The following is a 26446-nucleotide window of genomic DNA, read 5'->3' on the forward strand; positions in this document are numbered from 1 at the left end:
GAAAGAAAGAAAGAAAGAAAGAAATTCAAATCTGTGAAGACAGAGATTCAGTCTTGGTAGGTCCTGTAAACATAAGCTTATTAAGACATACGGAATAAATGAAATAAAAGAAAGATGGCTTATGGAATTTAAATTTAAATCAAAATTTGCTTAATGACTAAGTAAGAATCTTTAGAACAACCAAAAATAAAAATGCTAACACAAAACCTCAAAAATTTTCACAAAAGTTATGAATTATAAATATAATTCACAGGGCTGGGAAGGTGGCTCAGTGGTAGAGCGCTTGCCTTGCATGCATGGGGCCCTGGGTTCAATTCCTCAGCACCACATAAGCAAAAACAAAAAAGCCGGAAATGGCGCTGTGGCTCAAGTGGTAGAGCACTAGCCTTGAGCTAAGGAGCTGAGGGACAGTGCCCGGGCCCAGAGTTCAGGCCCCATGACTAGACCCAAAGAAACAAAACAAATAAATATAATTCACATAAAAAACACAAGTCTGAATTTCAAATAGAACAAAAGAAATTCAATTATTATTAAGGATATAATCTCCTGAGCAATAATTTTTTATTTTGATATTACAACACTATAAATTTGATAAAATGATTATAGTAGATTGTTATCTGAGTAACACAGGCCTTCAAGCATGATAAGTAAGCTGGGCACTGGTAGCTACTCAGAAGTCTGAGACCTGATAACTTATAACATCTAGCATAGGCAGACAGACCTCTTATCTACAATTAGTCAGAAAAAAGCTGCAACTTAAAGGCATGGTTCAATAGAAAAGTGCCAGCAATGACCAAAAAAAAGCTGAGTGAAAAGGGCGAGGGCTTAGATTTAAGCCCTAATAATCAATTAATCAATCTCTCTATCACACACACACACACACACACACAATTTCAAAAATTGTAAATGTTTTCATGACTGCATAAGCATCTGAGTATTTCTTTAATTATCCAAAGTCAGTGTCAAAGATCAAAACCTATTTAATACTTTATGAATAATATTGTCATATGCTATCATATAGTTTTACTGAACTATATGCTATCATATAGTTTTATGAATAATATTGCCATATGCTATCATATAGTTTTACTGAACAATTTTTTTTTCTTGCATGATTATCTGGGGACATCACTAGTTAAAAGTTGTATTACCTGTGGGCTGTGTTGGTTTGTTCCATGTGGACTAGTGCCAGAAAGAAATTTCACTAACACATGAATAAGGTTTGGATCTGAAACCAACAAATGAGCAGTACTTTCCTGAGTCCCAATGACACTGCTGGAACCAGCTAAAGAGAAAAATAAATTAATAAATAAGTAACTCTACCTTTTGTAAATGAGCCATAAAACATAGAAATGCAATGTCTACCAAAATCTTTTGGTTTTAAGAAAAACTCACATATTCTCATTAAATAGGAGTTCATCCAATCTCTACTCAATGGAAACTTCATTTTATTTTTATCTACCACATATGTACTCTAAACTCTCCTTGACTAAGAAAATATCTTTAGTTTAATATATATCTTTTTTAGTCAACTGGAAAGGAAATAGCTAAATCCTCACAGACCTATTGGAAAGTCTATTCTTAGTAACCATCTCTTCCTCCACAAACAGAAAGTAGGTCTTCTAAGATCAATCTAGGCAAAAAAATTCCTTTTTGCATGTTAATTATATACGGGTTATATTTTCTGCTTTAATGCTTAGGGAACACGCCAGTTTGCTGAGCTGATTAAACATTCTTTGCATTAAATTTATCTTCAGTTTTAGTGATACTTTTGAATCCATTTTTGGATATATAGCCTAAACAGGAAAATAAAATAGCACTTTGATGCTAATTAAATAGTTTAAATAACAGCTTTATCAATGTGAAAATGCTTTTACTCAATGAAGTTTTCTTTAAAAGACACAAAATCCAATAAATTATTACAATAACCTAAAGATTAAATATGACAGAATTCAAAGGAATTCAGTCATTTCATAGCTATAATAATTCAGTCATTCAACAACTACACTTTAAGATTATGAGAGCATATATATTAAAGTATCTGTTAAAGATTTAAATAAATAAAATTTTAAACTTACAATTAAGCTGCATGTTTGTCATGAGTGTTAGACTATGAAGTACAAGGCACCAGGTCCGAAGTAATGTATTGGGATACCAAGCTAGCACAGTGAGAAAGCTACTTATTGATGCTACACAGAAAAGACAAAGAAAAAAACTGTTTCATTGAGCAGAAAAAAAAATGCTAAAAATCTTTAATCATTAAAAACTAAAAATAGAATTTCCTTAAATCTCCTCAAAATCTTCTTCAAAATATGTAAATGGAAACAGTTCCCCATGAAATATAACCTAGCCAGGTGCTGGTGGCTCATGCCTGTAATCCTTGCTACACAGGAGGCTGAGATATAAGGATCATGGTTTGAAGCAGCCCGAGGAGGAAAGTCCCTGAAACTCTAATCTCCAATAAGCTACTCAGAGAAAGCTGGAAGAGGAAAAACTTGAACAGAGTAAACAACCAAAATGAATGACACCTCACAACAAAAGGCAAAACTCAAAAAAAAAAAAAAAAGATAATTTATAAGCCCAAAGAGGAAGATTTCCTACCTACTAGAAAAGCTGAAGAGTTACTCAAAAGGCACTGTATACAGGTTACAAAGCAGAGTCTACAAAGAACACCCAGCTCAAATGTACTTTTAAAAGATATTTTGCCAAATTTAAGTCAGGAAACAAAAGGATTTTTAAAAAGATTGAACCCAAAACAAAGAAATATCTTTCCACAAATAGCAAATATTCAGTACTAAGTTTAATAATTACAAAAGAACTATGTTTAAAATCTAGGAACTTAGTTATTAAAGAAAGCAATTAGACATGACTGGATACTCAAATTTGAATCTCTCCCTCCCTCCCTTCCTCCCTCTCTCTCTCTGTCTCTGTCTCTCTCTGTCTCCGTCTCTCTCTCTTTGTGCCAGTCCTGGAGCTTGAACTCAAAGCCTGGGCTCTGTTCCTGAGCTTCTATGTTCAAGTCAAGCACTCTACCACATGACAAACAGCTCAACTTCTGGCTTTTTAGTGATTAGAGGTAAAAGCCTCACAGACTTCAAACCGCAACCCTCATACCCAAGCCCCATGTTCAAGCTCCATGACCAACAGTATTTCAGCTAATACAGGAGACAGAAATGAGAAGTAAACTACCAGCAGTTTTTTTTTTTTTTTTTGGGTCCGGTCATGGGGCCTGAGCTCTGGGACTGGGCGCTGTCCCTCAGCTCTTCAGCTCCAGGCTAGCGCTCTACCACTTGAGCCACAGCGCCACTTCCGGCTTTTATCTTATGTGGTGCTGAGGAATCGAACCCAGGGCCTCGAGCATGAAAGGCAAGCGCTCTACCACTGAGTCACCTTCCCAGCCCAACTACCAGCAGTTTTAAATCTCTATTAAGCCAAGGAAATGTGCATTAGTATCTAGTATCTAAGATGTAGTGCTAACATAATAAAAAAGAGAGAGAGAAAAAAAAACAAGAAATTTTCTTAAAAAAAAAAAGTAAAACAAGGCCAACTGTGTTATTCCATGTTATGTATAGATGTAATCTCAATGCTCCAGAGATGAATGAAGAGGATCTTGAGTTAAAGGCTAGCCTAAGCTAGAGACTATATTTCAGGAAAGGAAAAGGGAAAGGCCACAGAAGCAAAAGTTTGGAGTTGTTTCTTTTTTTTTAAGTGGGCAAATGGAGGCACAGAAATGGAGGAAGGAAGGGTAAGTGAATGAAATTATGGTATACAACATATGCTATGAAAAAAATGAACTATGCAGTTAGAGGGGTGTCTCAGGTTGCAGAGCACCAGCCCAAGAATGGGAGTCCTGGCATTGTATTAGGTAACAGTAATAACTATGCAGCTTGTGGGTATAGACAAGAGGGGAATACTGGAGTAAAGCAAAGAAAGGGTGACAAGAAAATGTGTACTCACTACCTGATTTACAGAATTGTAAGCCCTCTGTACAATACCTTAGTAATAATAAAATATTTATGAGAGAACATTCGAGAAAGTAAAAAAAAAAAGTCTGACAAGCCTATAATCCTACCTACTTAGAGTGGAATTTAGGAGATTCAGGTTGGCGGGATTAAATTTAGCCAGTCTGTCTCACTTCGGTGGACCATGGAGGATGAAAACCTTGTTAGCTCTAGGGAAAGAACTGGTCTGGGCAGAGTGTTGTGGATTTGACAGCTCCAGGAAAGCAGTTAAGTACACAACCCAGAGCACCCTGGACAAAAAGTAGGACTCTACCTCAAAAAACAACCAATACAATAAGGTTCTGGAGGGCTGGGAAGGTGGCTCAGTGGTAGAGTGCTTGCTTTGCAAGCACGAGGCCCTGGGTTTGCTTCACAGTTTGAAGCCAACGAGAGCAGGAAAGTCCTTGAGGCTGGTCTTTCCAATAACCTACTCAAAAAAATTGGAAGTGGTGCTGGAATTCAAGTGGTAGAGTACTAGCCTTGAGCACAAGAAGCTCAGGGACAGCACCTAGGTCCAGTTCAAACCCCATGACCAACAAAACAAAAATTAAAAGATTAACAAGCTGGAGGATAAACAAATGCTAGCCTTGAGACAGCATCCAGGACACACACACACAAACGCTAGCCTTGAGACAGCATCCAGGACGGACACACACACACACACGCACACACACACGCACACACACACACGCACACACACACACACACGCACACACACGCACACACACACACACACGCCACACACACACACACACACACACACACACACACACGAGGATAGGGATAGATAGGAAGAGGATTTGAAGCCAGCCTGGGCAGGAAAGTCCATGACACTCTTGTCTCCAATAAACCCACTAGAAAACCAGAAGTGGCACTGTGGCTCAAGCAGTAGAGCGCTCCCCTTGAGCTGAAGAGCACAAGAACAAGCCCAGAGTTCAAGCCCCATGACTGACCCCCCCCAAAAAAAAATGGCACGCTGTGGCTCAAGGGGTACAGCAGTAGCCTTGAACCCAAGAAGCTCAAGTGCCAAGACTAGCAAATAAAAACAAGAATAATGTATACTACCCTGGTTTATAATGGAGGAGTTGACATGATAGGAATGTTGAGGTCAAATATAGGTCTGGACCCAAGTTGGCTAACCCCGAGTGCTGAATTTTTCCTGCACATTCTTTAAAATAAAGAGAGTAATGCTAAACATGAGTTTAAAAGTAGACCCTAATCCATGAACCCAATCAAGAACCAATCCATGAACCAATCAAGAGGTGTACCATACTTATAGAATTAATGAATAAGTGAATTCTAAAAAGACAAAAGAGGGCTGAATGTATGACTTTCTAGTACAAGGAACATTATCTTACAAAACAACCAGAAAAAAAAGTTTTTACACTGCTATGTTAAACCTTTATATAATCTAAAAATAATATTTCTATTAATGTCTTACCTTGATTTAATGAAATAACAGGTATTCGATTAGCATTATATAAAAAAATGTCTGCTCCATTCTCTTTATTTCCAGATGAGCTAGAATTCAGACTTAATGTAAGCCATAATTGGAGAAGTGACTCCAACTAAAAAGAAAATGGAGAGGAGGAAAAGAATAGACAAAGTACATATAAATAAAAGTCCTAATTTATAAGCTTGTCATAAGTAAAGAATTTTTAATATTAAATATTTCTTCCAAAAACAAATAAATATTTCTTCCAGTGACTTCAATACATTTGACAAGAAAATACAATTCAAAATTCTTAATAAAACAAATTTTAACTGAATTTAACTTTGCAATTTACCATAAACAAATGTTTACTTAAATTGAAACAGGTGATTCAATTCATTAAATCACAGGGTGATAGTAGAAGACTATTCTTAGTTTATAAAACTAAGAAGATATTAAAGAACTAATACAAGGGGGAAGAGGCATACAAATAAAGAAGAAAGGTTGTGCAAATACCATCATTATGTTCAAAGTACACTATGCAAAAACTGAACTATATAACTTGAGGGAAGGGATGGAATGGGAAACAAAGAAGGAAAACAATGGGAGGAATGATACTAACCAAGATGCACTGTACTCATAATCTACTTCTGAAACTCCTTTGTAAAACTGCTTAATAAATACTTTTTTAAAAAGAAGTCAAAAATCATAAAAACGGTCCATCAATAAAGAGTTATCACTATTAAAGTATTTCTAAAATCTTCTACAATGAGCATAATAAAGAAAATCACATCTGTCAGGCTATGAAAGAAAAACCTTTTAGTGCACCTTTTAACAGACTAGCAATATGTCAAAATATACTATTTTCTCCTGAAGTCATACCTGAACATGATGGACTTGAAGCATGGAAAAAAGTTTGTTGAAACAAACATTTAACATTGGGACAGATGATGACTGTATAATGAGCTGGTTGGTTGGGTTTGCCGCCTGTAATCCACCTAGAAGGGAATCATCTGTTCCACTAGGAGACTGTGATACTGAAAAGCAAAATACAGATACAATTTTTACCTAACTTTCAGTTATTTCAACTAATAAGTATGTACAGCTAAAAAAATGTTTAAAACACTTGAAAAGCATTCTGTAGAACGATTTAAAGTTATGTACTTAAAAAACTTGGTTTTGTAATATTACAAAAGTAACTAGGACAGTTACTGAGGACAGTATCCCCTCCATTCATAGAGTAATTTGGCCTACAGTCGTGTTTTCACTGTTTACATGCATCCAGTTGTTATATCAGGGTAATAAAGGCTTAACAGAATGATAGAATGTGTTTGATGGCTTTCTTTCTCTTCGCATTTTATAGAACAATTTGAAAAGAATCAGAAATAGTTCTTTTTTGTGTTTTTGGAGGGCCCTCAGTCATAGAGCTTGAACTTGGGGCTTGGGCACTGTCCCTGAGCTCTTTTGCTCAAAGCCAGCACTCTATCATTTTGAGCCACAGTCCAACTTCCAGTTTTCTGGTGGTTCACTAGAGATAAGAGTCTCACAGACTTTCCTGACAGGGCTGGCTTTGAACCTCAGTCTTCAGATCTCAGCCTCCTGAGTAAAACATGAGCCACAAGTACCCTTCATTGTCTGCAATATTCAGAAATGATTCTGGAGAAAACAACAGAAGGGGTGACACTGACCAAAAAGCACTGCACTCAAACTGATAAAATTGAAACCTCTTTATAAACTACTTAATATTTTTAAGTATCAAAAACAAGAAAAATAAGAGGAATTGAGAAGAATTGAGGGAGGGAAAGAGAAAGGGGGAAGAGATTGGTTCTGTCCAGTCAAGAACCTTTCTTCATTCATTCATTTATTTATTTTTTACTGTCTCATTATACATCTAAGCTGTTCATATTCTCTTTGTTAACTTTGGTAATACACATGTATGACTTGCAAATTTATTGGAGATTTTCAAATTATTCCCTGATGATCCTCTGGCTTTCATTGGTATATGTTTTGATATTACCTTTGTATCTCTACATTTGTCTTCTCTTTCTTTTGGTTAATTTGACAGTTTAAACTTTCAAAAATATTCTGTTTCATGGATTCATTGATATTGCTCATTTAGTGTCCATTTCATTAATTTTCACCCTTTAGTAGTTTTTTCAATTTACTAATTTGAGATTAGGTTTGTCTTGCTTGTGTAAAATGCTGAGAAGAATCATTGCACTATTTGAGATCTTCCTAATGTTTTAATGTGGGCAGTAATAGCTATAAATTTTCTTAATAAAACAAACTACTAAATCTCCATTGTTCTAAGTGGTGTTTTCATTTTCAGTTTATTCTACAAGTATTTTAATTTCCTCCCAGATTTCTTCAATGAACCACTGATAACTAAAGGTTATACTGTTAAATTTGTCCGCAGTTTTTGTAGTTTCTCATTATAGATTGCTAGTTTTACTTCTCTATGATTTAATAAGTTACAAAAAATTATTTCAACTTGTTAAAACATTTTTTAGCTTAATATTTGATCTACTTGGAAGAAAGCTCCACTGTTACTGGAAAGAACAGGTGTTTCACAGCTGTTGGAATATAATGTAGATGTCTGTTGAGATCACATGACCTACGGTGTAGCTTAACCAAAGTGTCTTTGCTAGTTTTGGCCTGGATGTCTATTACTAAAATCTGGACATGAAAAGTTACCCACTATTACTATATGTACTTATCTGTTTATATCTAGCAATATTTGTTTTATAAAATTGGAACATTGACATGCTTTGCATATGCATAGTCATTAAATCTAAACACATGCATAGTTCACTTTACTATAGAGTAGAATCTTACTTATCTCCTCTTACTAATGACTGAAGGTCACTGTGAAAGATATGAATATTTTTTAAAAAAATTTTTAAGCCCTCCCCACCTAAAAAAAAAAAAGAGATATGAGTACAGATCTTGGGCTGGCTGTCAGGTTCCAACTGCATGACATACCACTTTCTATCCTTTTACTTTCAATCTGTTCCTATCCTTGCAGTGAGATAGACAACAGATAAAAATTTTGTTCTTATAGACAATAGATAGAAATTTGTAAATCTGTTCTTGCTAAAATCACATGAAAATACTTGGGAAATAAATCCATTGGAATAATCTAACAATGATCATTTTACTTACAGGTAGGTGATGTGCTTGTTAATGCTTGCAAAATGGAATCTGCTTCAAGAGTAGACATCATTTTTAACGTAAGTTCTGCTTGCTGTTCAAGTCCAACTTCCAGGCGAGCATCTAGGGCTACAGAAGCAATTAACAGGGGAAAACATTATTAGTGACTATCATCATAAGATTATTACAGACATAAAAGTAATTTTCTTCATTATTATACAGGCCCTACCTCTTAAAATAAAATGTGTATGTTTTGAATATAAGAAAGAGTAAGGAATGTACCCTTTTAAAGATACAGCATGGCAATACATTATCAGAGCTGGAGCAAGGAAAAATCCTGTTCAAAGGGGGTTAAAAATATGACATTGGTTAAATAAGTGGGCTAAAGACTTAAAGAGAAACTTCTCTGAAGAGGAAAGAAGGATGGCCAACAGACACATGAAGAAATGCTCAACCTCCCTAGCCATAAAAGAAATGCAAATCAAAACAACATTGAGATACCACCTCATCCCAGTTCGAATGCCTATAATCAATAACTCATTAATAACAACAGATGCTGGAGGGGACGTGGCCAGAAGGGAACCTTACTTGTTGGTGGGAGTGTAAACTTGTTCAACCACTTTGGAAAGCAGTATGGAGGTTCCTCAAAAGACTGCACATATAGCACCCCTATGACCCCGCAATCCCACTTTTGGGCATTTACCCAAATATTCACAAACAAGACCACACTAAAGCTACCAGCATGACTATGTTTATTGCAGCCTTATTTACCATAGCTAAGATATGGAACCAACCCAGATACCCCTCAGAAGATGAATGGATCAAGAAAATGTGGTATATATACACAAAGGAATTCTATGCCTCCATCAGAAAGAATGACATTGCCTCATTTGTTAGGAAATGGAAAGACTTGGAAAAACTTACATTAAGTGAAGTAAGCCAGGCCCAAAGAAACATAGGTCCCATGGTTTCCCTTATTTGCAATTACTAGTATATGTCTGAGACAAGCAGAAAAGGTCAGATAAGTTGATGTTAGGGAAATTAACCCTAAGATATGTATTCAAATGTTTTTTTCTTTCATGCGATTGTTTCTAACACATTTATAAGATGATTTCTTTGTTGCTTTGTATGTCCCTCCCCCACGGTATAACCCCTGCTTTCACTGTATGGGGTACAGGTGGATCCATTGCAACAATGAGACGTACAAGTCGTATGTCAAAAACGAACTATACAACTCTGGTAGGGGTGAGGAAGGAGGGTTGGTTGGGGGGGGTGTGGAGGGAGGATGGAATGGGAAAGGGAAACAAAAGAGGAGGATACAATAACTTGCCCATGTAATTGTAACCCCTCTTTACAATTTAAAAAAATGACATTGGTGATATAAATGCAGAAATTGGTTAATTAAAAACTTTAAGTGAAGACAATGGAACATATCTATTAAGCTTTTTGTCTGCTGATGCTGGGAATGAACTCAAGACTTAGCACTCTTCTTGGCTTTTTCATGCCAAGGCTGGTGCTCTACCAATTATGCCATACTTCCACTACCAGCCTTTTGCTGGTTAATTGGAGATAAGAATCTCACATAATTTTCTGCCTGGCTTTCTTCAAAATTGTGTTCCTGAGTAGCTAGGATTATACCAACACTCAGCAATAATAAACATATTGAGAGCCAGGTTTCTCATTCAGAAAGAAATATAACTGTTAAAACAAATCCTACAGTTTCATTGTAACTAGATATGTCAATGTGAATCTCCTATTTAATATACATAGGTAAATGTGTGTGTACAAACATACAAGTTTACTCTATCAAAAGGGCATGCAAAACAGCCACCAAAAATAGCAATAAGTGTGCCTCACCAAAATTATAGTTTCTTAACTATATTCCACCTTTTAAAACTTGAAAATGCATTATATGATGCAAAAGGGAGGGAGGGAGGGAGGGAGGGAGGGCAGGACCAATTTCCAGATTGGGGCAAATAGAGTAAATGATGAGTTTGGGGCATTAGGTTTTTCTCCCAGAAGAAAAAATGCTCACAAAATGATAAGGGCATCTCAAAAAAACTTCAAGAAGGTGGCTCACACCTGTAATTCTAGCCTCTCAGGAGTCTTAAGATCTGAGGACCTCAATTCAAAACCAGCAGAAAAGTCCTTGTGACTCTTATTTCTAATTAACTACCAAAAACAAGAAGTAGAGATGTGGCTAAAGTGGTAGATAATCTTGAGCACAAAATCTCAAGGACAGAGCCTAGGCCCAGTTTAAGCTCCAGGATGGGCACCAAAAATTTAATTTTTTTTAAATTAAAAATCTCAAAGAGACCACATTTAAGGAAATTCTATTCTTCAAGATTAAGACAATTTAAAAAAAAAGAAGATTAAGACAATTTAATCAGGTGCCAGTGGCTCATGCCTGTAATACTAGCTGTAGCTGCTCAGGAGGCTGAGATCTGAGGATCGCAGTTCAAAGCCAGCCTGGGCAGGAAAATCTGTAAGACTCTTCTTTCCAACCACCAGAAAAATCAGAAATATTGCTGTGGCTCAAGTGGTAGAATGCTAGCCTTGAGCTGAAGAGTTGAGGGACAGTACCCAGGCCGGGAGTTCAAACCCCATGATTGACAAAAAAAAAAAAAAAAAGAAGATTAAGACAATTTAAATATCAAAAATAATCTTGTGACTTTACTTGATAATCATCAACTACACTTTAAAGGAGTTAAAATAGCTAGGCCCAAGAGTCACACCTGAAATCCTAACAATGCAACAAGCTGAGATCTGAGGATCATGGCTGAAAACCAGATCAATTACTTCTCCAATTACCACCAAAAAAAGCTGAAACTAGAGCCATGGCTCAAGTGATAATGGGCTAGCCTTGAACACAAAAGCCCAGGACAATGCCAAGGACCAGTTACCTAGGACCTCCTGTGAAAACGCACATGTGAGCATGTGCACACACACGTGCACATGCGCGCGCGCGTGCGCACACACACACACTCACAAGCCTAATAATAAAATGCAAGGAGAAAAATAGACTATGATTTCTGCAACAATCTGCTAAGATACATAACTTGAATCCAAAACATAAGGAAACAATATAAACACAAATTTGGAAGGAGGAATTTATCAAATAACGTTATTGTTTTCAAAATTGTCAAGGTGATTAAAATCAGTTTTTTCCAACTGAACAAGACAAAAGAGATACCACAACTATTTGAATGCATGGTTTTGCACTGGGTCCATGTGTGTAAGTGATATTATATGGAAAATTGCTAAAAGTTAACTCTCAGTATAGAACACTAGTAAATTTCCTAATTTCGGTGAAATGTTTCCTCATTGCTTATGTAGAAAAATGTCAAGCTTTTTAAATCAAACAAAAAAATAATAGATTAGTAACTTGGTCTGAAAAGGTTTAAAGAGGTGTAAGTAACAAACATTTAGTAAACTTGCAAAACTTTTTTTTTTTTTTTTGGTGCTGGTCATGGGGCTGGACCTCAGTAGTCTGGGTGCTGTTCCTGAACTTCTTTGCTAAAGGTTAGCTTAGCACTCTAGCACTTAAGCCACATCTCTACTTCCAGCTTTTTGGTGGTTAATTGGGGATAAGTCTCACAGACTTTCCCGTCCAGGCTGGCTTTGAATTATGATCCTCAGATCTCAGTCTCTTGAGTGACTAGGATTACAGGTGCAAGCCACCAGTGCCTGGCTCAAGATTTTTTTTTTTTTTTTTTGGTCGGTCGTGGGGCTTGAACTCTGGGCCTGGGCGCTGTCCCTCAGCTCTTCAGCTCAAGGCTAGCACTCTACCACTTGAGCCATTCTGCTACTTCCTGTTTTCTGAGTGGTTTACTGGAGGGAAGAGTCTCACAGACTGCCCAGGCTGACTTTGAACCACAATCCTCAGATCTCAACCTCCTGAGTAGCTAGGATTACAGGCATGAGCTAAGCAGTACCCAGCTTAAGATTTCTTTTTTTTTTTTTTTTTTTGGTCGGTCGTGGGGCTTGAACTCTGGGCCTGGGCGCTGTCCCTCAGCTCTTCAGCTCAAGGCTAGCACTCTACCACTTGAGCCATAGCGCCACTTCCGGCTTTTTTCTTTTTGCTTATGTGATGCTGAGGAATCGAACCCAGGGCCTCATGCATGCAAGGCAAGCGCTCTACCACTGAGCCACCTTCCCAGCCCAGATTTCTATTTTTTAAAGTATATGTTTAATGCCTAAATTAGTAAATATTCAATATTTATAAATATTTAATAATGAAAGCGAATTAAAACAAAATCATTACCAACAACCCTCAATACTTTTCTCTTATTTTGAAGTTCCAAACACAGTGACAAGAGAATGCTGCAAATGGTACTCACAATACAAGTTGATAATAAACCTTCCTAGAAAGGCTCCCAGACTTAATTTTTCAACAAAGTATTCATAAATTTACAACTTGCATTTGTTTGCTTTTGAGACTGGATCGTGTCCAGAAGTCAGAGATGGCCTGTCACACATAAGTATCTTGAGTGCTGGGATTAAGACTTATGTCACCCAGACCAGTTGAACAAGTTGTTTTCTTTTTTTGAGGGGGTGGGGGGGTGAGGGGTCGGTCATGGGGCCTGAACTCTGGGCCTGGGCGCTGTCCCTCAGCAATTCAGCTCAAGGCTAGCGCTCTACCACTTGAGCCACAGTGCCACTTCCAGCTTCTTTCTTTTTGCTTATATGGTGCTGAGGAATCGAACCCAGGGCCTCATGCATGCAAGGCAAGCGCTCTACCACTGAGCCACCTTCCCAGCCTGTATTTGGATTTCTTAATGTTGTTCACTGTCTGTTTATATAAAATTGTTTTGGATTACAATTTATTTGCCTTCCCAGGCTGAACAAGTTGTTTTCAAGAACAGCATAAGCCTTAAAATATTCAAGCATACACACACTTACCCTGAGACACTGACACACTAACTGTCTGTGATCCATTCTTTTCTGTATTTGCTGGTGGCTTTGCTACAGGAATTCCCAGACCTCCAATGTAAGGGTTGTAATTGTAGGTACCAAACTCAGCACCCCAATAATCATACCATGTACTGCTTATTGGCTTAAAAAAGATGGAAAAAATTGTGATTAACTTTTTCTTTCCTTATGAGTAACACAAATTTACATTATTTTAACTTAAACTGAACTAAATACTAACACTCTCCACACCTTTTAAATTCTCACAACCTATTCATAATTAAAAATATTTACAAGAACTTATAATTCATTTTCAACAGTGTCTATTGAGTACCACTGCTACATTTGTTCAGCCTTATAGCACAAGTCGTTTTTTTTAAGATTACCTCCATTTCATTCCTTTTCTATAGTGTGTGTGTGTGTGTGTGTGTGTGTGTGTATATATATATATATATATATATAAGTTTAAGGTATTTTGAATATACTGATTGGCTGTTTAGAAACATCTACTTTTCTCTTTTAAGTAATTAATACAAAAGAAGTCTAAGAAAAAAACTTGTGTTGCAAAGAATGTTCTAACAACATACCTTGAAAACTTTGGCTGCAAGAGGATCCTTTTCCAAATCAATATCTAAAGGATCAATGTCAACTTCCATTAGATCTTGAAGTAGCTCAAGATCAATTTCTTTATCTTTTTCCAAAGAAGAAAGAGGAGGTGTACCTTCAAATAATTGAAAAAAACGTATTGGTGAGTAATTAACATAAACTTAAATGAAACATTCCTTTTAGTTGCAAAAAACAATGTATTTTCCTCTAAGGAATATTGCAGGGCACTTGTGGTTCACCTCTATAATCCTACTCAGTAACCTGAAATCTAAGAATAGCAGTTCAAAGCCAGCTAGGGCAGTAAAGTCCATGAGACTATTCTCTCTAATTAAGTACCAAAAAGCTGAAAGTTCAGGGAGAATGTCCAGGGCCTGAGTTCAAGACCTAAAACTGGCAACAACAACAAAAAAAAAAGTATGCCTGATTTTAAAAACTACATTTTTACAAATCAACAAGTAACTGTTAATCAATATGGAAATGTATCACTCCATAAAATATAATAAAAACAAAAGGCAATGAAGTTTTGGTTTTGTTTTCTCCCCTCCCTGGTCCTGGGGCTTAAACTCAGGGCCTAGGTGCTATCCCTGAGCTTTTTTATTTTCAAGGCTAACCCACTACTACTTGAGCCACAGCTAAACTTCTGCATTTTAGGGTAGGAGGAGGAAGGTGCTGGAGAGGAACGGGGAATGGGAAATGGGTAGGTAGTTAATTGGAGATGAGAGCCTCAAGGAGTTTCCTCCTTGGGCTGGCTTCAAAGTACATTCCTCAGATCTCAGCCTCCTGAGTAGCTAGGATTTTAGGCAAGAGCCACCAATGCCTCCCAAAATACCAAAATTTAAACAACTAGCACAAGGCTATTTCATGGTATTTTCATTAGGAAATCAAATATCTCCCTAAATAAAGTATGTAGCATAAAGTTTGTGATTCATAATAACCATTAACATTTCTAGAATGAGTAATATTACTAGCTACGTTATATTGATTACATAATTCATCTTACAGTATTTTATACACTATATCTAGTAGAATTGAAAAGCACAGGTTCAAGTTATAAAACCATTATTTACCTTATTTTTAATTTAGTAATTAGAAATTAATTTAATCTTAAATTTTTAAGTAACTTTCTATAGCATATAACACTCAATTTCCCATCTTTCTCATTCAGTTATTTAACATGTATTTATAAAATAACTAAAATAAATACTAGCCTTTGCTAGCATTTCAGTATAAATACATGAAGACTAATAAGACAGTTCTCTGCTCTTCAACAGTTAAAGAGTGGAGATGCACTATAAACTACAACATGATAGATATGTGCTGGCAGAGCACAGTGGAAATACAGTGGGCACAGCTCTCAATTCTGCTGGGAGTGACAGTGAACGACTCTTGGAGGCAGGCCTGACTTATGATAATTTGAGATATGGAGGACTTTATCTTGAAGAAAAAGAGTAAATTTAATCCGCATAAAGAGAATACCACGTAAAAGAGATTAGCAAATCTAAGATTAAGGAACAACAAAGAGTTGAAAATAACGACCATCTTACACCTTTGGAACAATAACAAAAATAGTATTTTGAAAAGGAAGGAACAGCCAGATCATGATGAACTGTGCATGCAAATTTCAAATCAAATTTTTTAAAAGAAAGTACCTTAAAGTACCTCAAAATCTGGATCTTTAATCTCATCTTGAACACTATGTTTTTTTTTCTTTTTTTTCTTTTTTTTGGTTGGCTGTAGAGATTGAATTCTGGGCCTGGGACTATCTCAGAGCTCTTTTTACTCAAAACTAGTGCTCTACCACCTTGAACTCCAACTCCACTTCGAGTTTTTGAGTGGTTAACTGGAGGTAAGAATCTCATGGTGACTTTTCTGCAATTCTCAGATCTCAGCCTCCTGAGTAGTCAGGATTACAGGCATGAGCCACTGGTGACCAGATGAACACTCAACTCAAGTATTTTCTACACATTTTAATCAACATATATAATCAAAATAAGCAGAACATTAGGAAATAATATGTTCATACTTTCAAACTACCAGTGTAAAATGTATTTATCAAGACAATAATTTGATGTTTATAATACCAAAGGTATAACAGAAAAATGTAAAAATTAATTTAATACTTTAGTATTATTCTTTGAGTCATATTTTCTTTTTTTTTTTTGGGTCCGGTCGTTGGGACTGAACTCTGGGCCTGGGTGCTGTCCCTCAGCTCTTCAGCTCAAGGCTAGCGCTCTACCACTTGAGCCACAGTGCCACTTCCACCTTTTTTCTTTTTGCCTATGTGGTGCTGAGGAATCGAACCCAGGGCCTCAGGCATGCAAGGCTAGCACTCTACCACTGAGCCACCTTCCCAGCCCCCATACTTTCATTTACTGTAAGCATAACTAAAGGACATTGTGAATACATTAAGATTTACCTGTTATATCATGTGTCAAAGGCTCATCTATCGTTTCCAGCAACTGAACAGAAGACTGCTGCAGAGAGTCATCAGAGTCACCAGCTGTAGCTCCCACATCGTCCCCCACTGGTCCTTCCTCCATGGCTTCTGCAGCTACTGGAGCCAACAATTCCCCTGTATTTGATGAGAGAAGCCTAAGCACTTGAAAAATATACACATTCTTATTATCGCTATTTATTTAACAAATAAAGAAAACATAGAGGCAGTGATTTTCTCGGTGTCCTATAAAGAACTAGGTAAGCAGCATGCCACTGGTATTGAAAACGTCTAAAAGCTAACAATGTCAACATAATTAATACAAAAGTAATATTAAATAGTTGCTAATATTATAACATTGTTCAAAAGAACTCTTATGTTTTTGGGGGGGGTTTTTTGGGTCCGGTCGTGGGGCCTGAACTCTGGGCCTGGGCGCTGTCCCTCAGCTCTTCAGCTCAAGGCTAGCACTCTACCACTTGAGCCCCAGCGCCACTTCCAGCTTTTTTCTTTTTGCTTATATGGTGCTGAGGAATCGAACCCAGGGACTCAGGCATGCAAGGCAAGCACTCTACCAATGAGCCACCTTCCCAACCCAGAACTCTTATGTTTTTAAGTTGCAATGTCCTTCAAAGAGTATTGTAACAAAGAACGACAACTTAATTGATATACCAAAGAAAAAATACTGACAAACCTGCTAATATATCCTGTAGCATACAAGTCAAGGAATACTGAGCCCATGCACCACCCCAAGATATGTCTCCTCTATTGAAGTCAGTTCCAACCAAAAGTAACAGCAGTCTTTCCAGTTGTGGTTCATTCACAATCTCACACAAATGAATAGTTGGCCTTGTGGCATTTGCAATGCGTGCAAGAACCTGTAATACATTTTACAGAATCATAACTATCACAATTAAAAACTAATACTAGCCAATACGCAGGTAGTGGAAACATGTTTCTTAGGAGGAGGGAAAGGGGGAGCACGTGAATGGAAGGAGGAAGGATGAGCAAATGCAATTATTATAGTCAATGTACACTGAGTAAAAACTTAACTATGTAACCTGAGGGTAGGAATGGGAGGGGGAAAACAGAAGAGAATAACAGAAGAGGTGACATGGTCAAGATACATTATATTCATGACCTGACTTTCGGAATTGTAACCTCTTTGTACAACTACTTATTAATAAAATTTCAAAAAGAGAAAGCATAAAAATGCATAAATAAATTGCAATCAATCAACACTTTGGCACTTTGGTAATGATTCATGTATGATTTTAGTGTCAAATAGTCCCTTAAGAACTGGTATCAATGGGCTGGGAAGGTGGCTCAGTGGTAGAGCGCTTGCACTGCATGCATAAGGCCCTGGATTCGATTCCTCAGCACCACATAAGCAAAAAGAAAAAAAGCCAGAAGTGGTGCTGTGGCTCAAGTGGTAGAGCGCTAGCCTTGAGCTAAAGAGCTGAGGAACAGCGCCCAGGCCAAGAGTTCAGGCCCCACGACCGGACCGCCCCCCCCCCAAAAAAAAGAACTGGTATCATAACACAAGACAAAGAATGTTTTCCACCGGTCGCCGGTGGCACAAGCCTGTAATCCTAACTACTCAGGAGTCTAAGATCTGAGAATCACAGTTCAAAGCTGAGACTTTTATCTCCAATAAACCACTAGAAAAGCAGAAGTGGTGCTGTGGCTCAAGTGGTAGAGAGCTCGCCTTGCGCTGAAGAGCGCAGGGACAGCGCCCAGGCCCAGAGTTCAAGCCCCACTACCGACCAAAAAAAAAGATGGGGGGGGAGGGGGGAGGCTGGGAAGGGATGTGAAGGGTAAACCAAAGGAGGAGGCTGCAATGCTTGGTAAGAAATGTATGCATTATCCTGCCCATGTAATTGTAACCCCTTTGTACAGTATGTTTACAAATAAAATTAAATTAAATTAAAAAAAAGAATGTTTTCCTAGAAAGAAGCTCCTGTCAAAAAAAAAAAAGGTGGGGTTGGGCGGAGGCAATCACTTAAAATAGAATAGGAAAATATATAATCAAATAGATTAAATATCAAGTCAGAGTGGAATACCTAAAAATCATATCTATTAAAAAAAAAGAACATGCCAGAAGAAAGCAGTCATAGCCAGGCACCAGTAGCACCTGTAATCCTAGCTCAGGAGGCCAAGATCTGAGGATCACAGTTCAAAGCCAGCCCAGCAGAAAAGTCAGTGAAATTCCAATCTCCAATTAACCACCAGAAAACCAGAAGTGGTGCTGTGGCTCAAAGTGGTAGAACACTAGCCTTGAGCAAAAAGAGCTCAGGGACAGTGCCTAGACCCTGAGTTCAAGTCCCATGATCGACCAAAAAGGAAAGAAAAAAGGAAAAAAAGAAAGAAAGAAAGAAAGAAAGAAAACAGTCTTTTTTTTTGGGGGGGGGTGGTCATGGGGCTCAATGCTAGAGCCTACCACTTGAGCCACAGTGCTACTTCCAGTTTTTTTTTGCTTATGTGGTGCTGAGAAATCGAACCCAGGGCCTCATGCATGCAGGGCAAGCAGTCTACCACTGAGCCACCTTCCCAGCCCAAGAAAACAATCTTGACAATAAAAGTCTTTAGGAAAAAATCGTTTGACATATATGTATATATGTATATTGGCTATTTTAATTAAGATAACAAAAGCAAGTCTGAAATAAGTATTCCCAAATTATTTATATTTCAAGCCCTCAAAATATAAACCAATTAAACTTTAAACCATTTCCCTTAGGAATATGTCTTAAAAAATGTTTAACCTAAGTAATTGTAAAACAACAAAACCAAAGGAGTTATAATTTTTCTTAATCAAAATCAATTTAAAACATCATGCATTCTAAGTACATTCTTGGACCCTATATACTTACAGATTATACATAGTAGTTGACTTACCTTACAAACAAATAGTAAGAGATCTGCATGACATGTAAAATCCATTGAGAGGAGAAATAAAACAAGTTTTTGGACTACTGAAATACAACGTTCATGTGCCAGAGTAAATGGCAGTGGCTCTATCTCAGGACTTTCTTTTGTTGTTGTAACTTCTGTGTCTATATTTGAACGGGACCATTCTGCTGTCCGACGCAAACGTATTAAATCTTTGAAGTGCTGGATAAAAAATTTATAGTAATAAAATCACTGATTAGTTCATGAAAATTATCAGTATATATTTATACATGAAAGGAAAATATTAACATACAACATCTAACAAAAATTTTACATAAACCATACATTCAAAGGTAAAGTTTATTAAAATCTATAATCAATATTTCCTAGTGAGGCTAAGCTGATTAGTATATAACAGAATTTCAGAAAAGTAAAATTCTACAAAAAGGCCATTGGAAAATATTAGGCCAACTCTACCAATTTAAGTAAATATTTTCAAAACATCCTAAATGTAATTTATACAAAGTTGGTGATAAAGAAAACTGTTTTTCTTTTTTTTTTTGGGGGGGGGGGTGGTGAGGGTCAGTCGAGGAGCTTGAACTCTGGGCCTGGGTACTGTCCATGATTCCTCAGATCTCAGCCTCCTGAGTAGCTAGGATTACAGGAGTGAGCCACCAGCACCCGGCTAACTTTTTAACCTGGCAAGGCAGTGTTTTCCTGTAATTTTAACAGAGACAAAAGGATAATGATTTGAGGCCAAACAACCTATGTCAAAAACACAATAAGATGGTACACACCACGATCTCACCTACTCAGAAGACTGATAGATGAGGCCTAAATCTAACAGGACTAGCTCAAAATAGTAGAGTACTTTGAGTTAAATCCTTATTACAAAAAAAAAAACAATAGAAAACACACTGATTTTCAGTACAATGTTATTGTAATTAGTCTAAAATGTACGCTAGTTCCATATTTATAGAAACAGGGGCTGGGAAGGTGGCTCAGTGGTAGAGCACTTGCCTTGCATGCCTGAGGCCCTGGGTTCGATTCTTCAGCACCACATAAGCAAAAAGAAAAAAGCCGGAAGTGGCGCTGTGGCTCAAGTGGTAGAGCGCTAGCCTTGAGCTGAAGAGCTGAGGGACAGCGCCCAGGCCCAGAGTTCAGGCCCCACAACCGGACCCAAAAAAAAAAAAAAAAAAAAAAAAACCATATTTATAGAAACCAAACTTTTTGACATATGCACATATATATATATACAAACACATATGTACATATTATACACCAAATTATTATTCTTAAATTGTATGAGGCTCTTTTTGAGACCAGTTCTTATCATGTAGTCCTGGCTGGACTTGAACTCACAATCCTCCTGCCTGAGGCTAGGCTCCCAAGTGCTAGGACTATAGGCGTGTGGCATCATGCCAGGCAATTTTTAACTACTACTTACATATCACATTAAATCTGCATTTGCATGTGGAAAAGTCAAGCTACATTCAGGTTTGTGTATCAGTAGATCCAAAACAAGTTTCTGTTCTAAACCACTGAAAATCTTTCAAAACAAAACTAAGGGAAACAGAGATGTCAAAGTTTTTACTTTAAATAGATTTTATTTTTTTAAATGGCATCAATGGTTGTTCTGTACACTTGTGTATTAAACTATGACAGTACCAAATAGGACCTTCAAATGCTATCTGGGAAAAACTGTCTATTGATTCATATCTTCAATTTAATCTACCTCAATCCACTTGAAGGTAATACACTGGGAACAATAAAGCCCTATGTTTATATTTGAGTTAAAAGCTAACAGATTTTCTATTGATAAGCAGAACAAATTATGTTTAAATCTGCTAATCTTGATAAAAGATTACCTTAAAAATTAAAAAATACTAAAAAGAAAATCACTATTCTGAGATATTACATTAAAAAGCATATATCATACCTTTGAAGTAGCCTGCTTTAGTTTTGCTTGCTCTACCAGGAGTTTATATGATGATCCTTTATTACTTTGTATTTTTTCTTTCTCCATCTGTTCCACCAAAGCCTTCTGCTTTGCTTTTAGTAGGTTAAGTTGCTTAAAATAAAAATAAACTTGATCTTAAAAATAACAATGTTAAAGTGAACGGAGGGGTAAAAATGCCCAAGAAGCATTGTACTTATAACCTGACATGAAATTGTAACCCTTTGTACAACTCCTTAATGATAATTTAATGTTAAAAACAAAAACTGTAAATCATTATAATCCTCTCATGTAGTAATGAGACACATAGGAATATATATGTGTTTTGTTTTGTTTTTTGGCCAGTATAGAGGCTGAACTCAGGGGTTGGTACTATTGCTTTCTTTCTCTCCTCTACCCCCACAATTTCCCTTAGCTCACAGCCTGCCCTCTACCATTTGGGCCACACCTCTACTTTCACCTTATGGCTGGTTAATTGGATACAGTGACTAAGGCCAGTGATCTTAGCTACTTAGGAGGGAGATACTGGGAGGAACTTCAGTTTACTGCCAGCCCAGTCAAAATGATAGTAAGACTCCATCTCAATCAATAAGGTGCCATGGCCAGACACTGGTGGCTCATGCCTATAATCCTAGCTACTCAGGAGGCTGAGATCTGAGGATCTTTGAACAAGCCAGCCCAGGTAAGAAAGTCCTTTGAGACTCTTATCTCAAATAAACCACTAGAAAACTGGAAGTGGCGTTGTGGCTCAAGCAGTAGAGAGCTTGCCTTGAGCTGAAGAGCGTAGGAACAGCACTCAAGCCCAGAGTTGAAGCCCCACGACTGACCCAAAAAGAAAAAAGAAAAAAGGGTGCCATGGTGGTACACACCTGTCACTCCAGCTATGCAGGAATGTAATAGGAGTATCACAGTCTAAACTAGTCGGGATAAAAATGAGGGATCCTATCCAAAAAGTACATCAAAAAATAAAAATAAATTAAAAAAAAACACTAGAAATGTGGTAGAGTGCCAGCCTAGCAAGTGGAAGACAATGAGTTCAAATTCCAGTACCACCTCCATAAAAAACAATCAGAGAATCATCAAGACTGTTGTACAAGCAAACTCTATACTATTTTTTTTTGAGGGTTGTGGGGCTTGAACTCTGGGCCTGAGCACTGTCCTCAGCTTTTCAGCTCAAGGCAAGAGCTCCATCACTTGAGCCACAGCACCACTTCCCATTTTCTGAGTGGTTTATTGGAGCTGAGAGTCTCATGGAATTTCCTACCCAGGCTGGCTTTGATCCTCACTGAGTAGCTAGGATTACAGGTGTGAGCCACCAACGCCCAGCTACTCTATATTTTTAATAGTAAAAAGAAACTGTTTACTTTTAAAATGTTTAGAATTTTTAAAGGATTCTTAGTTTTGCTTTGATAGGAATTTCCATAGAGAATAGTAAATATATTGGTGTGACTGTGTTTAATGGTTTTTTTTAATTCAAATAACCACAGACTTACATGCAAACTTTGAGAAAGAGTGTATCTTAGCCCGACACCAGTAGCTTAGGTCTATGATCCACCAGTAGCTTAGGTCTATGATCCTAACTACTCAGGAGGCTGACATCCAGAGGTTCAAAATTCAAAGCCAGCCAGTACAGTAAATTCTATGAGACTTCATCTCCAAAAATGATCAACAATAAGTAAGACTGAAGGTATGGCTCATGTAGCAGAGTTCAAAGTAAGCCCTTCCTTCAGTTCAAACCCAAGCATGACCAAGAATGGAGAAAAAGGAGGGAAGGAGGGAAGGAGGGAGGGAGGGAGGGAGGGAAGGAGAGAAGGAGGGAGGGAGGGATTAAGGGAGGCAGGAAGGAAAGAAGGCCAGCTCTTTATAGGAGGACCCAGCAAGAGGTGGCATCTTTAAAGCAAAGAAGCCTTCTAAACACTCGATTTGATAGTGTATTGATTTTAGATGTCCCTGCCTCACACTTGCTAGGCAAATGCTCTACCACTGAACTATATCACTATCGTGCACTGATGCTTGTTAAATCAATTAGACAGTGTCAGTGGAAACATCTAAAGCAATATAAATGCAACAGAATTCCATAAACTCCTGAGTGACCCATTACTGAACTGACCAGATCAACTTCTGATGTTCTCAACATCCTGACAATGATCACCAAAGGCCTCTAATGCAGAAATCTCCAAGTCCAGTATATTAGGCTTGGATACTCAAAACATACATTCTCCAACTGCTTACTCTAATTATATTTTCGACTGGGAGACCCACAGTTAAAATATGCAACAAGTATAATCAAAAGAAAATATAATTTTAAATGAAATTAATTTTACTTATTGCTGAATTGCATTTTTTTCTAAATTATCTGAGAGTAAGTTAGCAAACTGACATTCAGTCACCCTAAATATATTAGGGTTTATTTCCTAGAAATAATATCTTTTAATAAACACAATACAATCATCAAAATAATACTACTACTCTACCAAAAACTATTTCTTACACAACTTTCTAGTTTTACCAGTGAAATAATGTCCATAACAAAGAACTAAATAGTAACATTTTAAAAAGATGTGACAACAGGGTTTTGTTTTCAAATTTCATACACAAAATTAACTGTAGCAAGCATATATGTTATGCCCAATAAATTTAAGTTGAATTTGAAAGAATGCAAGTTTCTAAAGATCAGTTAAAAGTACTTAAGAAGGGCTAGCACCAGTGGCTCATGCATGTAATCCCAGCTATTCAGGAGGCTGAGATCTGAGCATTGTAGTTCAATGCCAGCTTGAACAAAAAAAAGCTGGAAGTGGTGCTCTTGCTCAAGTGGTAGAATACTAGCCTTGAGCAAAATTAAGCTCAGAGTCAGAGTCTAGGTACTACAGAAAAAAATGCACTTCACATTGTTGGAAAGCATCAGTTATCAAGTTTATAGATCAAAAACAAGAGAAAAATATTTTATGCCCATTCCAATGTTGAAAAAAACAGGCTCAAAGCTTTCTTCACCATGATAAATCACGATTTTTATATGAAATTTAATTTCACCTTAAGTAACTTAGACAAACATTACTTAACACATAGGAACTATTACAGGAATAGTGTTTCTGTAGAAAAGGGTACTTTTTTTTTTATCCTGGTATTAGGAAGATGCAAAGCATATACTCTACCATAAATCTCTAGAATAAGAATGTTTTTGTTTTACAGTAAGTATACTTAAGTCTTTACTCTATTTGCTGAGATTAAAAAAAAAATAGGAACAAAAACATAAGCCAAAAACTAAAGGGTTCATCAACATGAAAATATTTAGGAACAAAGAATGGAATAGTATTCAGCAATAAAAAAGTAAACTACTGATATACTCAATGTAAACCTCAAAAATAGCATTTTAAGAAAAAGAAACCATCAAGAAAAGAATACCTACTACATAATTCACAAACAATGCCTTAGAAAATCATTTAATAGGCCCAGGGTGGCAATCTCCACCTATAATCCCAGTTACTGCGAAGTGGGAAAGGAAGGGTCTTGGTTTAAGACTAACCCACATAAAAGTTAATAAAACCCCATCTCAAACAATAAACTAGATGTGGCGACTCACACCTGTCATCCCAACTACAGGGCAGGTGTAAAAGGAATTGTAGTCCAGGTAAGCAAAAATAAGAGACAATATCAGAAAAGTAAGGGAAAAAAAGGTATGACTCAACTGGTGGAAAACCTACCTGATAAGTTCAAAGCCCTGACTACAAAACCTGATTATCACCAGAAAAAAAGAAAAAGGACCAAATACTCTCAATGGAATGCACAAATCTCAAGTTAACAAAATAAAGGAATTGAACAAAAACACAGGATGATGAAAAGAGGAATTCAGGGAATCTATGGAACAAATTACATGGGAGTAAAAATCTGAATTAGTTATAAACAAAGGAATGAAAGTATAACTATACTAGCGAAGCATGATTCCCAGCACTGAAGAACAGAGGATGTTTGAAAGGGAGAGAAGAAAGAAGCATGGAGAAAAAGAAAGGACCATAAATTCAGTATTACTTAATATTTAAAAGTAAAATTAAAATATACAAGTTCGAAATGCAGACGATAGTGTCTGTCATCTGAAGATCAACCAGAAGACACTGAGTATTTATGGAAGGAATGGTACAATAAGGTTTTTATGTTAAAACAACCATTTAAGTAACAGCACTGAAAGTAGATCAGACTAAAGGAAGAAAAGGAGCGGAGAGGCCTAGGCAAAAGAAATGGTGATTACACTTACAATGGGTATAAGAGACATAAAAAGAAGTAAACTAGCTAGCTGGGCACATGGCACACACCTATAATCCCAGCTTCTTGGAACTTGAGATCAAGGTGATAGAGATCCATGGCCAGCTTGGAAACAAAAGACTTGAGACTCATTCTTGAGACTCCCTTCTTAACAAATTACTTGAGCATGGAAGTATGATCAACTTATTCCAGCTATAAGGGAAGCATAAATAGAAGGATTGCAGTCTAGACCAGCCAGGCAATGTAGACCCTAAACCAAAAAATAATTACAGTGATCCACATTATTGGGGCATGGCTTGAGTACTAGTGCCTACCTACCAAGTACAAGGCTTTTAGTCCAAACCCCAGAAACACCAAAACAGAAAAGGTAAAGAGTTTAAAGAACATAAAAAAAAAAAACATACAAAGAAGGTATATTGCCTTTTTACAAATAAGGTCTCTAAATTATCAAACCATCTCCCTAAAGTAACTCATACCTATGATCTAAAAGCATATGTATCTTACAATAACCCAAAAATCACATCTCAAACATTTAAATAAAAAGTTTCCAGCTTTTACCTGTTTATGATGAACAAGCTGCTTTCGGATTTTTCTGGAATATAATCTATCAAGACTACTGCTGCCTTTGGAAGATCTACTTAAGCTCTGAGTATGCAGATTATTGTTAATGAAACTCCACTGGTTACCTACAATGGAAGAAGAAGTTATAGTAATAATTTTGATCAGCATAATTTTAAAATACCTTTCTTACATAAAAAACTTCTAAGAACCACTATCAAAAAAATCAAGGCAAACATAAATTATTAGAAGAA

General features: G+C 36.9%; 1 protein-coding gene across 1 annotated transcript in view; it reads right to left on the reverse strand.

Moving 5' to 3' along the window:
- Birc6 (baculoviral IAP repeat containing 6) overlaps positions 1-26446 on the reverse strand; it is a gene marked incomplete at its 5' end in the record, with an annotated part of 230437 nt that overhangs the window by 83852 nt on the left and 120139 nt on the right. The window contains 12 exons of the mRNA XM_013013525.1: positions 1152-1285; positions 2079-2189; positions 5443-5569; positions 6316-6470; positions 8596-8712; positions 13486-13639; positions 14082-14215; positions 16517-16672; positions 17226-17409; positions 19427-19642; positions 21360-21491; positions 26193-26320. Coding sequence (XP_012868979.1) covers positions 1152-1285; positions 2079-2189; positions 5443-5569; positions 6316-6470; positions 8596-8712; positions 13486-13639; positions 14082-14215; positions 16517-16672; positions 17226-17409; positions 19427-19642; positions 21360-21491; positions 26193-26320 — 1748 coding nt within the window. The remainder of the gene's footprint in view (positions 1-1151; positions 1286-2078; positions 2190-5442; positions 5570-6315; positions 6471-8595; positions 8713-13485; positions 13640-14081; positions 14216-16516; positions 16673-17225; positions 17410-19426; positions 19643-21359; positions 21492-26192; positions 26321-26446) is intronic.

The sequence above is a fragment of the Dipodomys ordii genome, unplaced genomic scaffold (genome assembly GCF_000151885.1).
Source record: "Dipodomys ordii isolate 6190 unplaced genomic scaffold, Dord_2.0 Scaffold20, whole genome shotgun sequence".
Classification (NCBI taxonomy): Eukaryota; Metazoa; Chordata; class Mammalia; order Rodentia; family Heteromyidae; genus Dipodomys; species Dipodomys ordii.